General features: G+C 42.6%; 1 protein-coding gene across 1 annotated transcript; it reads left to right on the plus strand.

Annotated features, from left to right (window-relative positions):
• The first annotated feature begins 316 nt into the window (after positions 1 to 316).
• CDHR5 (cadherin related family member 5) lies at positions 317 to 13,981 on the plus strand. The gene is made up of 14 exons (XM_009974457.2): positions 317 to 417; positions 605 to 783; positions 1,699 to 1,749; positions 2,111 to 2,203; positions 2,329 to 2,427; positions 4,030 to 4,140; positions 4,493 to 4,669; positions 5,054 to 5,144; positions 6,755 to 6,852; positions 7,638 to 7,844; positions 8,885 to 9,001; positions 9,923 to 9,995; positions 12,431 to 12,582; positions 13,481 to 13,981. The coding sequence occupies exons 1-14, from the start codon at positions 339 to 341 to the stop codon at positions 13,979 to 13,981; spliced, it is 2,028 nt and encodes a 675-aa protein (XP_009972759.2). The 5' UTR covers positions 317 to 338.

A 13,981-nucleotide genomic window follows, 5' to 3' on the forward strand; every position in this document is an offset into this window, starting at 1 on the left:
CTTCCTTCATGCTCATCTTGGGAGGTTTGGCTCTGAATTCTGAAATGCATCAAATGTATCCTTGTTGCTACAGAGAGCTTAGGATAAGAAAGACCCAGGAACAAAGTAGAAACTGGAAGTTATGCATCATCAGGTTCTGTGACTGGGTAAATATCTTTCCATAAGTCATCCAATGAGGCAAAGAGGCAAAGGTTGAACTGCAGCAATCCACTCCAGCCAACCAATGTTTTTGCCTTTGTAAAACAGTGACTGCAGAACACAGCACAAGGAGAAACAGGGTGAGAAGAGGATCAGCTTAATCAGAAACAGGGACATTTTTCAACAACTGGCAGCTCACCATGGCTGTTTCTCACTGGCTTTTCAATTCTGTGCTCTTTCTGCTGCCCTTCGTGACACATGTTTCAGCACAGCAACAAGGTAAGCTCTTACAGGAGGTCCATTTGCACCATTATAGGTGGGAGATGTTTACTCTTACTCCAAGACAGCTTTGTTCAACAGCCTTCTCTCCAACGGTAACCAGAGGGGTCTCGGGTCTCACATCACACCCAACTCTGTCTCAGTGTGAATCCCGGGACAATTTTGTGTCTCATTTGTGTTTTTCCAGGATGTTTTGTCAATAATAACAAACCAAGTGTTTATGAAAATAACCCTCCTGGCTACGTGGTGACCACTATCGTTGTGGAACCAAACTTCACTGTAATGATTGATCCTACTTCCCCCGATGTCAGTTTTTTCACTATACAGGGGTCTGAGCTGCAGCTGAACCGAAGTGTGGACTATGAGGTAAGCCTTTAGCTGTCAGACTGTAAGGATGAGATGGGTAATTCTGGGGTGCAGTGAGTTTCAACCTGGACTCTTGGACTTCCGGGGTTTTGTAACCTGTTTCTAAAGGATCTAGGCAATAACTTTGAAAAATAAACCTATTTCAGTTGAGTTTGAGTTCAGTGCTTGGGAGGTCAGTCCTTCCACAAGCAAAGTATAGGGAGGAGGGGGGGATGCATGGCATGCCTACTGTCACCTTCCTCCAATGAGTCTGTGACAATTAAAGGAAGGGGAAGTTTTAAAACCAAAAATGTGACAACTGTAGTGTTCAGAGCTCTCCAGGACTCATGTAAAATGAACCCTCTTTGCCTGTAGAAAACACAGCTCTGAGCAGTGAGGTGATCTTGTGTGAAGCATAAAGTCAGTATACACGATCAGTGTGCTCAGTTAGGTTGCTGCTGAATTATTTTACCTTCCTGGAGTGCTGTGTACACAGCCACAAGCATCCTTAAGCTGCTTCTCCTCTAATGTAAAACCCCACATTTATTTGAATGAAGAACAGCAGACAAAGCTAACACCCTGCAGGCAACACTGTACTTGTTGCATGGTACAGTTCTGTTTCATTCAATTTAAAAAGAAATCTCTGAATTCACCTGAAGTGTGAGAAAATGGCCAATTAGCTCTGCCAACATGCTACAGGATTCACAGGAAGAGAAGCTGGAAGGGCGGTCTGGTTTGACTGCATCATAAACAAGATCCCAGCACTGATGGATGGTTGTAAAGAAAAGAAAGGAAAAGTTAGATATGCCTGAAAACCAGATAAAGCCCAGTAGCATTTCTGATTCAGCATGTGTGTATTTATCTCATTTAATTTGGAGTGAGTTAGTACATTTTGGCTTGTTTCTACAATGGCTGGGTTTCTGTTTTTGCATACAGAAAGACACCTTGCTGCTGGTATACCTGATTTGTCAGAACACTGCTGGGCAGGTAAGTGCTCTTCCGAATGCTCAGTCCTGTTACAAGGTACTGCAGGGCAGCATGTGCTTCCCTCTGCTCTTCCTAGTCCACAGACTGGGATGAGATGTCCTTTTCTCTGTGGATATACCACACTCCTCTCAAGAGAGGAGTCAAAGAGAAAGTGTCCAAGGTTCTGCAAGTGGAGAGGGGGTGGGATCAAACCCCCCTCACACTTCCACCCCTACCTTGGGCTGGCTGCAAACCACAGTCCCATCCAGCCCCTATCCAGCTGTGCTCCTTACACCATCCCTTCTGGTCACTCTGCAGATCAGGATCAGCCTCTAATGGTCTTGTTTTTGTCTTTGATTCTCTCACTTTACCCATTCTGCAGAGTGATTCTTTGGAAATTCTTGTGACCATTCTTAACATGAACGATAACAGCCCAGTGTTTAAGCAAACGAATCTCACCGAAGTTGTTCCCGAGGTAAGCATTTTATGGAAGTGAGGAGGGCACCAGGTCACTCAGTGCTGTAGGACTAAGAAAAGGTTAGCAGGGAGAAATCTTCAGCCCATTTCACAGAGAGAATAACCATAGCAACTTTGTTTCAGGATAAAAAAGTGAATACAACCATTGTAGCTCGTGAAGTTTTAAGCGCTAGTGATGCCGACCTGGACACCATCTTTTATGAACTCACAACAATAGTGCCGGTGAGCATCTTTGTTCTTTGGGGAAAAAATGGTAGCTCTGCAGAAGTCTTTGTATGTAATTCAGGAGAGCCCCATCTTTGAGACTAAGGTTACTCTATTGAATTTAGTTCTCTGACAGCTCCATGAAGAGGTACGTATTTTGCAAAAACCAAACATTGGTTTGGTTAACAGAACAGAGCAATCAACATTGCAGGTATTGAATTCCTTTACTGCACACACTTTTGTTAAACTGGACAGACTAAACTCTGATCTAGGATATTCTGAGACATATGATACAGGGAACTCTTGCTGGGATGGTCTGTAACCATATCGGAGGACACCTTTGTATCAGAGTTCAGAACTGTGCTGAGTCAGATAGGGAAAGCTGTTACTGTCCTGTTTGCCAACAGTGTCCATGCAGAGTGGAGAGGACATGAGCTGTCCAAGATCACAGAAAACGTCTGTAGCAGAGCCAAAGGCAGACTCCACTTTCCCCAGGTCTCAGTTTAGTGACTTAGTTTATTTGCTCTTAAGGGGTTTGCTTCATTTCATGGGAAATGAATTATATACAAAGTTAAATTGATGCCAGCCTAGAGTGCAAGGGCCTTCTAGAAACTGAAAAAAAAAAAAAAAAAGAAAGTAAATTCAAGAGAAACAAAATCATAGAATCATAGACTGGTTTGGGCTGGAAGGGACCTTAAATCCCATCCCCTCCCAACCCCCATGTCACGAGCAGGGACATCTTCCACTAGACCACGTTGCTCCAAGCCCCATCCAACCTGGCCTTGAACCCTTCCAGGGAGGGGCCAGCCACAGCTTCTCTGGGCACCCTGTGCCAGAGCCTCACCCCCTGCACAGGGGAGAATTTCTGCCTTAGATCTAATGTATATTTACATTTTTTAAAAGTATTGTGGAGTGAGCAGGCAGTGTCTTACATTCTGCCTCCATTACTTCCATAACCCCACAGATTTTAAGGGTTGTCAACAGAAACCACAAATTTTTGAATTTCAGATCTGGGGCCAGATTTTGCACTCACACTGGTGTAAATCCAGAGTGATTTAGAAATTCAGAGGAATTCTAGTCAAGACATAAGATTAAAGGAGAACCAGAGCAAGTGCAAAATGTTATAAAGTAAAATGCAACATATGTTATTTCAGTTTGGCTTTACACGTGCTTCCAAACTTCAGTTGTGCTAGGCTAAGGCAAGTGATCTTGCTCGCTCTCAGAGGCTGAGCCATCTTTGATCTGTTTTGTGCATGGATGTGACATTGCTTGTCTGTCATGGTCCCAAAATTAAGGATTGTTGGCAACCTACTGGGCAGAAAATAAATGAAGTAAAAGATTTCATCCAGTACCTGCTGAGCAGATAGGCAGGCAAAGCAGGGGATCTTGGAGAATAAAACTCACAGAAACATGAACAAACCTTTCTGACAAGCCAGGCAACTCCAGCATGCAATACCAGAGATTAAATAGATCTGGCATTCTGACACTGCCCCCTGCCCAACCCCCCAGGTCCCCAGGATTAAAGGTCTGATTGGGTTGACAAACACAGCAATGAGCAGTATTTTGAACATGTCTGTGATTGAGTCTGCTAGTAAAGGTTTTCCTTTTTCCCCCTGCCAGGGCACAGACGGTTATTTTGCCATAAAAGGAGTTAATAACCCAGAAATCTATTTACAAAAAGCATTGGACTATGAGAAATTCAAATTGACAACGTTGCTCTTGTACGCAAGGGTAAGTTCTTTAAGAGGAAAAAAATGCCTTGCTTGCCCCAGTCTCTCTTAACTGAAGGGTAAGTCCGAATGGGAGATCTCTGGGATGGTAGGAGGGAGAGTGGATATGGGGGGCAGTGAATTTGGAGCAGCCTTCCACCCTCCATAACTACGCAGTGACTGTCTTGCATTCAGTCCACCTTTGTCAGCAGAATGGGATAATTCACTACTTCAGCTAATCTCACAGAAACTGCTAAGCCTTAGACAGAATGGAGTTATAACAGCTAAAAGACCCTGGGCCACTGGCTTTTGCCAGTGGGTTCTTCTGGTGATAAAACTTGCATCTCATGAGTATGCTTTGCTTTTGGGTACAGGACAGGCCTGCGGGCAACACTGACACCACCAACACAGCTACGGCAACAATAAACATATTTATTGAACAAGCTGACACCAAATCACCCTGGTTCCTACCCTGTACCTTCATTAATACAGACAACAACATTTGCATCAGTAGCCCCTATATTGGAAGAGTCAATCTCTCCGAGATGTCGGTAAGCAGCCATGATCACACAGTATCCTTGATGCTATTCCTAGTGGGTAGTGCCTAATAATTTCCATGAGCTTGTACTGATTTCCAGGCATAAATGCAGATGATTCAGCATGACAGGGAGCCTTCACCATCCTGGAAAGTGGAGGTTCCCCCCAGCCAAGCAGCACTGCTTGTCCTAGTCCCTGCAGCACATCACAGGAGAGGCAAGAGCTGGAAAACTGTTTGGTCTAGGCTGTTTCACCTCTTCCCCGTTACAGCCATCTCCCAGCAATAAATGCCATTTTGCCCAGACAAAACCAGTAGAGCCACACTGGGACAGGAGAATGCTGCAAATGCTAATTTGGTGCCGTAGTGTGGAATGTAGTGCTTTGCCTTGTTATTGCAGACGGAACCACTCATCCTAGAGCCAGGGCCTATCTATGCTGTTGATCCTGACTACACTTTAAATGAAAAAATCGTGTACAGCATTGTTGGTGGTGAGTAGAAGCTGTCACCTTCCACAAACTGCATTGTTCATATGTTCTCTGTTACCTGCCAAGAGGGAGGTACCCTCCATGGCACTTGAGAGTTGAGGGCCTGGAGCTTTACCCCTCGATTTCTGCCACAGAAGCATAATTAGATCCACAGAACATTGTGGATTAAGTAGAAGAAACAGACTGTACAGAGGAAGAGAAAGAGAATTACAGTACCACAAACCAATCTCAATGAAATCTATTTCAAAAGTACTTCATTTTTATCTTTAAGCTTTTAGACTTGATTTTGCAGTCTGGTAACACCACTTTCACTGAGTCTTTGAGCTGAAAATAAAATTCCCACATCATCGCATAATTTTAATTCATTGCCAAGAATTATGATTTTTTCCCTAACACATTGCCACTATCTAATCTGCTCTGTTTTAGCCTTCATTTTGGAAAGATAACTTGAATATGGTCAGCTGATTGCCCAATCATTGACTGGGCCGTTTATTTCATTCAAATGATTTCTTCTTCTTTTTCTCTTTTTCCTCTTTTTTTTTTTTTTTTTTTTTTTTTACACAATAGTGGCATTTTCAATAACTATCAAAGCAAAAATAGATCATATTGGTCAGGTGGAGTGATCACTTGTTCATCTCTCTTTACACATGCCATACAGCACCACATCTGTGAATATCCTTCTGATAATAAATACATTAAAGAATGTTAAATTCTGCTGTCATTTTGAAAGTAGTGTGGCCTCTACTCCACAGTCTACAGGGTACCCCAGACTGGGGGATCCTTGTCTCAGTACAGCCCACAGCATCTCAGAGTGAAAAAAAAGAATTAATAATTTTGCTTATATTTTATCATATATCCAACATAGATGTTTTTATGATTCAAACACAAATTAGAGATGTAGAAAGCTGATTTCTATTCTCACATCAATACAAGAAGGTTTTTGTGTCTAGGCCCCTTTTGTAGTCAGTATAGAGAAATAAGCATTTCCAGAACAGAAGGCAGCTCACATTGAGGCCAATGTTCACAATAAGTCAGATAAATCATGCACTGAGATGCTATTTTTTCTTTACAATATAGGCAACAAGGTCACATAGAGATGTCCTCCCTTTAGATGCCTAAAGCTATTTGAGAAAAATCCCCACCCACCTATTATTTGTAGATTGATTTCTTGCCTTTAAAATAAGTATAATCCTTCCCTTACCCCTCCTGAAGTTCAGTTCGAGTTCAGTTAGGGATTGGGTTCAGGTTAGGGTTAGGGAACTGGAGACCTTCAGTCCTCAAATTATACCAGAGGTTCTAGGATCTAGGCATTTAGCAGAATTTAGGTTGGCTATATCTGGTCCTAAGCACTGGAAATGCAGCGCTTTGCTGTTCTACCTCATCAATTTGGGTTCATACACCTTGGGTTCACACAGGTCTTCTCAATGCTTTCTGTCTGTTGAGTCCCTCTGAATCCCTGACCAGCACTGCCAGCCCTCGGAGCAGCCAGGCAGGCAAGGAAAACAGCATTATGCCCTGGGGGTATTGTCACTAAGATGTAAAAATGAGTCCATGAGCTCCAGGTTACTTAATGAAGGTATCTGACAGTTGAATAGTCTTTCTGTTTTCTTTAGGAAATACAGACAAAGTATTCTCAGTGGATGCAAACACAGGGAATCTAACTATGAACAAAGCAGCAACTTCCCCAAACTCATACCTATTGCAAGTCATGGTAAGTCTGATGACACTGAAGATGACAACATAGCGTAATTTGCTTTCTAGGAAGCAGCAGTCTTGATGTGACTGAAATCATTTACATTAATAATTAAAGCTAACTCATGTACCCCCTTTCTTTTGGAATGGCTTAGTATTTGATCAGTGTTTTATACCAACTTACACGTAAAGCTCTTGCAGGAGTTAAGAGGCATTTTCCCTTATGTACGGGTTGCAACATCAAAGCAAGTTAACCGAACGGGGACACCCTGACAGATTAAAGTATGAAGGAATATAACTGAAAAATTTTCTTTAGGCATGACTGGAGCTTGTGTTACAGTAGTTAATGTAACTCAACCCTAGAGATAAGCTCCTCTTTTGGCTAAAGATCAAGAGGAACAGAGGTAGTTGAAAAGCACTCCCTGCACACACATACCTAGGGTGATGTGGACTCTCAGACAGTAACTGAAGTGACCCACACCCTCACAGAGATGAGCAGACTGCCTGTTGGTGCTGCAATTTCACTGCTTTATACTGGAGTGTGGTAATGCGTCCAGATGTGGCCCTTATGGAAGGCCATATCTACTGCAGCTATACCAAGACTGTGTGGAGGGCCAACAACAGAAGCAAGCTATAAAACACAAGGACTCCAAACCATAAGGCCTGTGAAAGTCCTGGCTCAAAGCTCACTGAGAGTGATAGAAGGAATCTCATGGGTTGCAATGGGCTTCAGATCAAGCCTATCCTATGTCTCATTACTAAAAGGAAAAGGCTAGCACCTCTCTCCTCTCTCTCTCTCTCTAGGCCACCCAGGTCAACAATGTACAGAAATACTCCATAGTCAGTGTAGAGATTAAGGTCATCAATAAGAGTGACTACCCACCATACTTTGAGAACAGGATCTACAATGGAACAGTATTTGTTGGTCTGGGCCCGAGAAGCTTTGTTTTCCAAGCTGGTGATCCTTCAAGTCCACTGATGATAACAGCAACAGATGAAGATTTTCCTAATGTAAGAAACTGAAAATGCACTGCATTCTTTCTCACTGTTTCAGACTTAAAGCAGGATCAGACAATGTGAGGAAGGAGATGTGAGGAGAGGCAAGCACATGTTTTCCTCTGGTGTTCCATATTATATTTCCTTGGAAACTCTACATAGATCAGGACCGCTTATGGTGTGATGTAATGTGGACAAGCTGCTGGACGCCTCTCTTCTAAAAGCCAGTCCCACCCAGATCTATATAGCTGAGCTGATCTACTGCAAAACAGCATGTTGAGTAAAGGTCAGGGTTATAAAATACTGTGAACAGGTCCAGATCTGAATTAGGGCTGGGTGAAGTGTTTCCTTGAAGAGTTCGGGGTGGCAGGATCCCAGGCAGAGATGTCCTCTCTCTGCCAGGTCAAGGAAAGCTATTTGTGGACTTGCCTGGGAAGAGGAGTCAGTCCAAAGACAGCAGACTAGCAGGGACCTGCAGTCCTGGGCTGGAAATTGTTAACTTTCTCCCTGTAAGGACTCATTTTGAAAGAGCCATTCTTGAACAAATTACTGGCAGGAAGAAAGGGGAAGAGATTTACTGACCAGCCATTCCCATCCTGCCCTACTAAATAAAGAAACATTGCTAATTCTGTTGATGCCAAGGCTTCCATAACAAGACTGGGGATCTAGGAGAGGAATAACAGCCTACACACAGATATTACTCTCTAGGTACCTCCCCCTTTGGCACTGCGTTAAAAGCAGAACTGATCAAATTTACAATGTGCCTTTTATAGATGTATTTTCTTGGGCAAATACTAAAAATACCAACGCAAGCTGGGTAAGACTTGGAATTTTTTTGGAGGCAACACTTTTAGGATACATTCTTGAACTCTGAGCAACAGGGTGAACACACCTGAGTTCAGCTTTTCTCACTTCCTCAGTCCAGATTTATTTACTACACCATGTACCTGCTCATACTTCAGGTGTATTTGACAAGTCCTGACAGTGGGTTGTTATGGAAATGCATGCAAAGTACAAACAGTGTGGTTTAATCATGCACTCTTCTGACTTTTCAGAAAGTCAACCCAAACATTGAGTATTACATAAAAAACAGCACTGATTTCATTGCAACTAAAGATGGACTCATCCTGACAAATGCAATGCTGCAGTCACCAGGAACTGTAACAATCAAGGTAAGACAACTTCATTATCTTGCCAGGGTCATGGAAGGAAGGGGTAGTTTCTAGCAGAGAAGCACCAAGTGTGGAATTCCATTAGGTAACACACAGTCCTTGCCCCAACTGTTTGCATCATAGGTGTATAGGAATGGAAGGAGACAAAGCAATAGCAAATTTCCAAATTTATCTGTGTGATACAGGTTACATCTGGTGCTAGCTGTAAAGTTGTTTCTCCAATCCTGTGGAAAATATAATTGGAAACAAGTAAAAATTCAACTGGGCAGATTTTAGGAGCTCCCCTCCCACACTCTGATTCTGATTAACAAAAAAAGGAGGGTGAGCAAGTGTGTAGGAGGTTGATGTGTAGGTATGGGTAGGACATGATTGCTGGTGTATATTCCATCTCTAAAGGCTACAGCCCCAAACTTGGAAATCCTTTGGTAAATCCAATACTTCTTTTGCTCAGGTCAAAGGAAGTACTTAATAACTTCAGACTTTCTAAGAAGCTAGATGTTCACATTGTATATCTGCCTGCCAGTGGCAACTGGCTCTCTAAGACTTGCCTAGCACAATTCCATTGTCCTATGGAGCTATCTGAACCAGCCTGACTATAGCATTGTTTTAGCTACAAGGGCAGGACAAGAGAGAAGTGCCAAGACATGCTGCTGCTTGGCCCACGCTACCTCATTATCTGTGGACAGCACTGTACTGCAAAGCTGTACACAAATGATGCAAGTGATTCTGTCCCAGGACAGAGAGTCTTCAGAACTCTTCTTCCACTGTGACCAGATTGTCCAGCTACAGTGCAGGACTATCATGAGGTTATGGTGAGGATATGGACAAGGTACTTTGTCCACAAAAGGCCCATCACATACCTTGGGAGTGAGTTGGAGATCTCGGAAGTCCCTAAGCTATCTCTTTCCCATGTTCACATAGGCTGTTGGAAAAGATATGGTGAGCTTGCAGGAGGCGAGCACTGTAATCGTGGTGGAGGTCATCCTTGCTGAAGGTAGGCTGGGTGTCTCTTAGTTATATGCACAAAGCAGAAAACAGGGGTGTCTCTTCCACATCTGTGGGCAAACTGGCAATGACGGGTCACCAGCTGAAGTCTGTGGACCTTGGCTGAGGCCAGCCCCATACCTACGGGAGGTTCTACAGTGGCTATCAGAGAGAAAACAGTCAATCATCATCTTTATGATGTGATCACCACCACGTGCCTCAAACAGCCTTCTGAGACTTTAAAGAGTGCTGTGTATTGTAGTGTCTTTTATTGTTATTCCAAAGCTAAATCTGGGGTTATTTCATGCTGTTTTCAGGGTCAGAAATAATCCAGGATGTCTTATCATGTCAAAGGAAAGTTGCCCTGATGTCCTGGTACATCATTGCTTATTTTTAGCCAAACATAGAGAAAATTGCAATGTTATTTCCTGCCTTATGCAGAGCAGAGAGAAGTTGGTATATCCTCACAAAGCCAGGCTTCCTCATGAGCCAACGTTTTTATACTCAAAGATTTTAAGGTCTTACGAGGAGAAATGACCCATGAGAAATAAGATAGACATGAGGCTACATACACAACTCTCAAGCTATCATTTAGCTTTGTTGATGTAAATATAGCTTACATTTCCATACTTCTTAGAAATGGCTCTTAAACAGACCTTATAAATCAGTTAGATTTGAATCTTATTAAACTTCTTATGCTTTGGATTAAGATGAACCAATATCATAAATTTTCACATCAGGATATGCAGATAATGCCCAGACTCCATTGGTTTCTTTCTACATGATGATGTGTGATTGAAGTTCCCAGTGGAGCTCTTCCATTACTTCACCCTCTTAACACCACCGTCATGGGGATTTCTGGAGTAAAAAAAAGTGGGCTCCTGGGTATAAATTTGGATTCCCTAAAGATAGTGACACTTCACAGCTGAAAACACTGGCTGCATGAAAACCACCCAATCCCAATTTTAAGGTCACAGTCTAGCTCAGAAGAAAGCTAGTTCAGGTGTCAGTACACAGAGCCACAAATGCTCCAAGCGGATGTACCAACAATTCTATGCAACTTTTAAATGTTACCTTTGCTATTTAGATTGAAATTACACTGATTGGCTCAGAGACTATGAGAGGAATTGTGCTTTATTCTACACTATATCCAGCAACCAGAGCTGAGATTACCATTTGCCTGGACAATCTGTAGGATATTTAACCCTCAAGTCTAAGAGGTGGTGTTAAGGAATGCATGTGCAACGAACTGGAGAGGTCTTTACTGAGCATTCCAATATCCAGGGAGAAACTAGAGTTGTTTTTAATATACCCTCCTTCTGGGAAGTGATAACTGCACATTGGCCTCTGGTTTCTGAGACACTGGTGCCAGAGTCAGCTAACACGGATCTCAAAGTGAATCATCCCAGCAAGCTGAGCTAGCTTTCACAGAGGCACTGCGTGCTGCACAGCACAGGAGGAGTTAAGGGTGGCAGTTTCACATCAGCTCTGTGGGCTGTGGTTCCCTAGGAGACATGATTAAGGAGCAAAAATTCACTGATGACCTGAACCCTCACCAATGTATTAATGATAAACTGAGGGTGCAATCAAATGTGGAGGAAATACTCAAAGTCCATTGTCATAAACAGGTCAGCAGGAGAACAAAAACATGTTTCATTAATGATTAAACTTTAAAGAGACTAATTTACACTACAGAATTAATCTAGAAAACTTAAATATAAAGAATCCCACTGACAACAACAAGCAAAGCTAATTAAACCTGAGGAAGTTATTGTCTTTCCACTATAATGTTGATCTCTATACAAATATGCTTACACTGACTGGTGATTGAACACATAATCCACGCCTGAGAAGGCTGGTGTATATTGCTACAGTTACAAAAGGACAGGAAAGGGTTTCCCATCCTGGGGATCTTCTAATGCTTTTCCTATTTCCTATTATGCTTTTTTGTTTCTTATTTTCATGTGTTCACGAGGATCAGAAGTGATGTTCTGGATTAAAGGAAGCTTTGCATTTTCACACACATATGTACAAATGTACCTCATTATTGCATTCTGGTGTAAATGAGTGAAGTGGGAAAGTAAAAGACCTACTTAGCTTTACTTCATGTAACATCTGCTTGCCTAATATAGTCATGTATATGGACTTAGATAAATCATAGGGTAAAAGTCATTGTCCTGTAAATTGATGATACTTCCACTTAATGTAATTTATTGAAAGCTATAATATTCTGTGAGTGGTCACCTTAAAAAAAGCCCTCTGCTTTTAGGACCACAAACAAATGGCATTCTGTGATAATAAATATATCACTGTCACATTCTGCAGCATGGGATGATGCTTTGCCCCTTCAAAAATTGGTTGGAGTGTCTCCCACAATGAACTGTTTTGTTAAAAAAGCTAGCTGCCATTTTTAGGCTTTGTAACACTGCTTTGCTTTTCTTGTAGTTGTAACCTCCTCTGATAAGATACACACTGCTCAAGATATGGCTATCTTAGGTGGTACATTAGCAGCACTGCTATTAATTGCCTTAGTCTTTCTTGGACTGATGATATACAAACAGTATGGAAAACCAGTCAAATACCTGGTAAGGAAAAAGGTAAGTGTGTGCCTTGTTTGTACCTGAATTTCTTAGTTAGAAAGTGGGATCTGAGGAGGTTTTAAAGTGTGGGTGGGCTGTCCAAATACTACACATGTTTGTGTGAAGGTGATGAATCACTCCTGAGACAATGTTTGCAAAGGTAGCATCGCTTTGGTGGTGTTTGCTGTTCTTTTCTGCTCCTTGAGGCTGGAGCTGTATGGTAGATGATGAGCAGACATGGAAAGGAGAGGACCACAGCTCCATAGAGCAGAAAATCTAGGATGAACATGACACATATCAGAGGTAGTCTCTGGAAAACATGTGTCTGTGCTGTAAACCACTGTTCATCCTCTATCTACAGTCAAAGGAGAGAAAGGTTCCTTCATAGCCTATCCTAAAGCCTGGTCTTAGGCAGTTGTCTGTACCTAAGAAATTTACTTTTGGCGCTCTCAAGTCCCTGGCAGACTGGTTACTTTGAAGTGTAGGGTGTAATTCATCTGAATAGATGCTGATCTCTGCCTTAGGATGGGACTTTCAGGATCCTAGACTCCACTAACTAGAACATGAACCCAGAGCACATAGCTCAGGTGAATAAGTACAGTCCTTCACCCTGAGTGAGGTAAATCCCACTCCAGAGTAATACCTCAAATGGATGGGTACAAATCAGTATATATTTCTGGTGTTCAGCCCTCTTGGAAAATGTGCCCATGCTTATCAGAAAAAAAATCCAGAAATTGAGTCAATAAAAATATCTGTTCTAGGGAACCTTATCTTTCCCAGGCTTCACACAGGTTTAACTGCAAAACAAGCTGAAGCTTTCCTCAGCAGTATCTCAGTCGCTTCAGCCACCTCTTTTTTACCCTTGCCCTCTTCCTTTTCCTTTCACCACAATCATAAGGTGTCTCTCCTCCTGTAGTTCTCCAAGGACATCTCTGGGGGTTACCAGAACCAATCTTACAAGGAAGATGAACAGCCAGATGTGAGCACCAAACAGCATGAGACGTCAGAAAATGGCAGTGTCCAGTGGATGACACCTGTGCAAGAGCAATCAGCACTTTCCTCACCCTCTTCCAATGCAGAAGAAATCGGTAGCCTACCACAGGCTTCTATAGCTTCCACCATCATGTCTGACCATGGAGAAAAAGAGGAAGAAGTGGAAGAAGAGACTGAGCATGAGAAAGAAGTGAAGTCTATCCTCAAGACAGACAGGCACGTGGCAGATGATGGCTACAAAGCTGTGTGGTTTAAGACTGATGTGGATCCAGATGCTGGAGAGAAGGTTGAAGTGATTGAGGACAATGCAGCAGATGGCGATGATGACAGTGACCAAGATCTGCAGGAGAATGAGGAGGAGGAGGAGGAAGAAGATTATGACAAGGATGATCATCGCAGAGGGCTGGGAGTGTCCTTTGCCTGA

Source organism: Tyto alba, unplaced genomic scaffold, assembly GCF_018691265.1.
Source record: "Tyto alba isolate M040663 unplaced genomic scaffold, T.alba_DEE_v4.0 Super-Scaffold_8, whole genome shotgun sequence".
Classification (NCBI taxonomy): domain Eukaryota; kingdom Metazoa; phylum Chordata; class Aves; order Strigiformes; family Tytonidae; genus Tyto; species Tyto alba.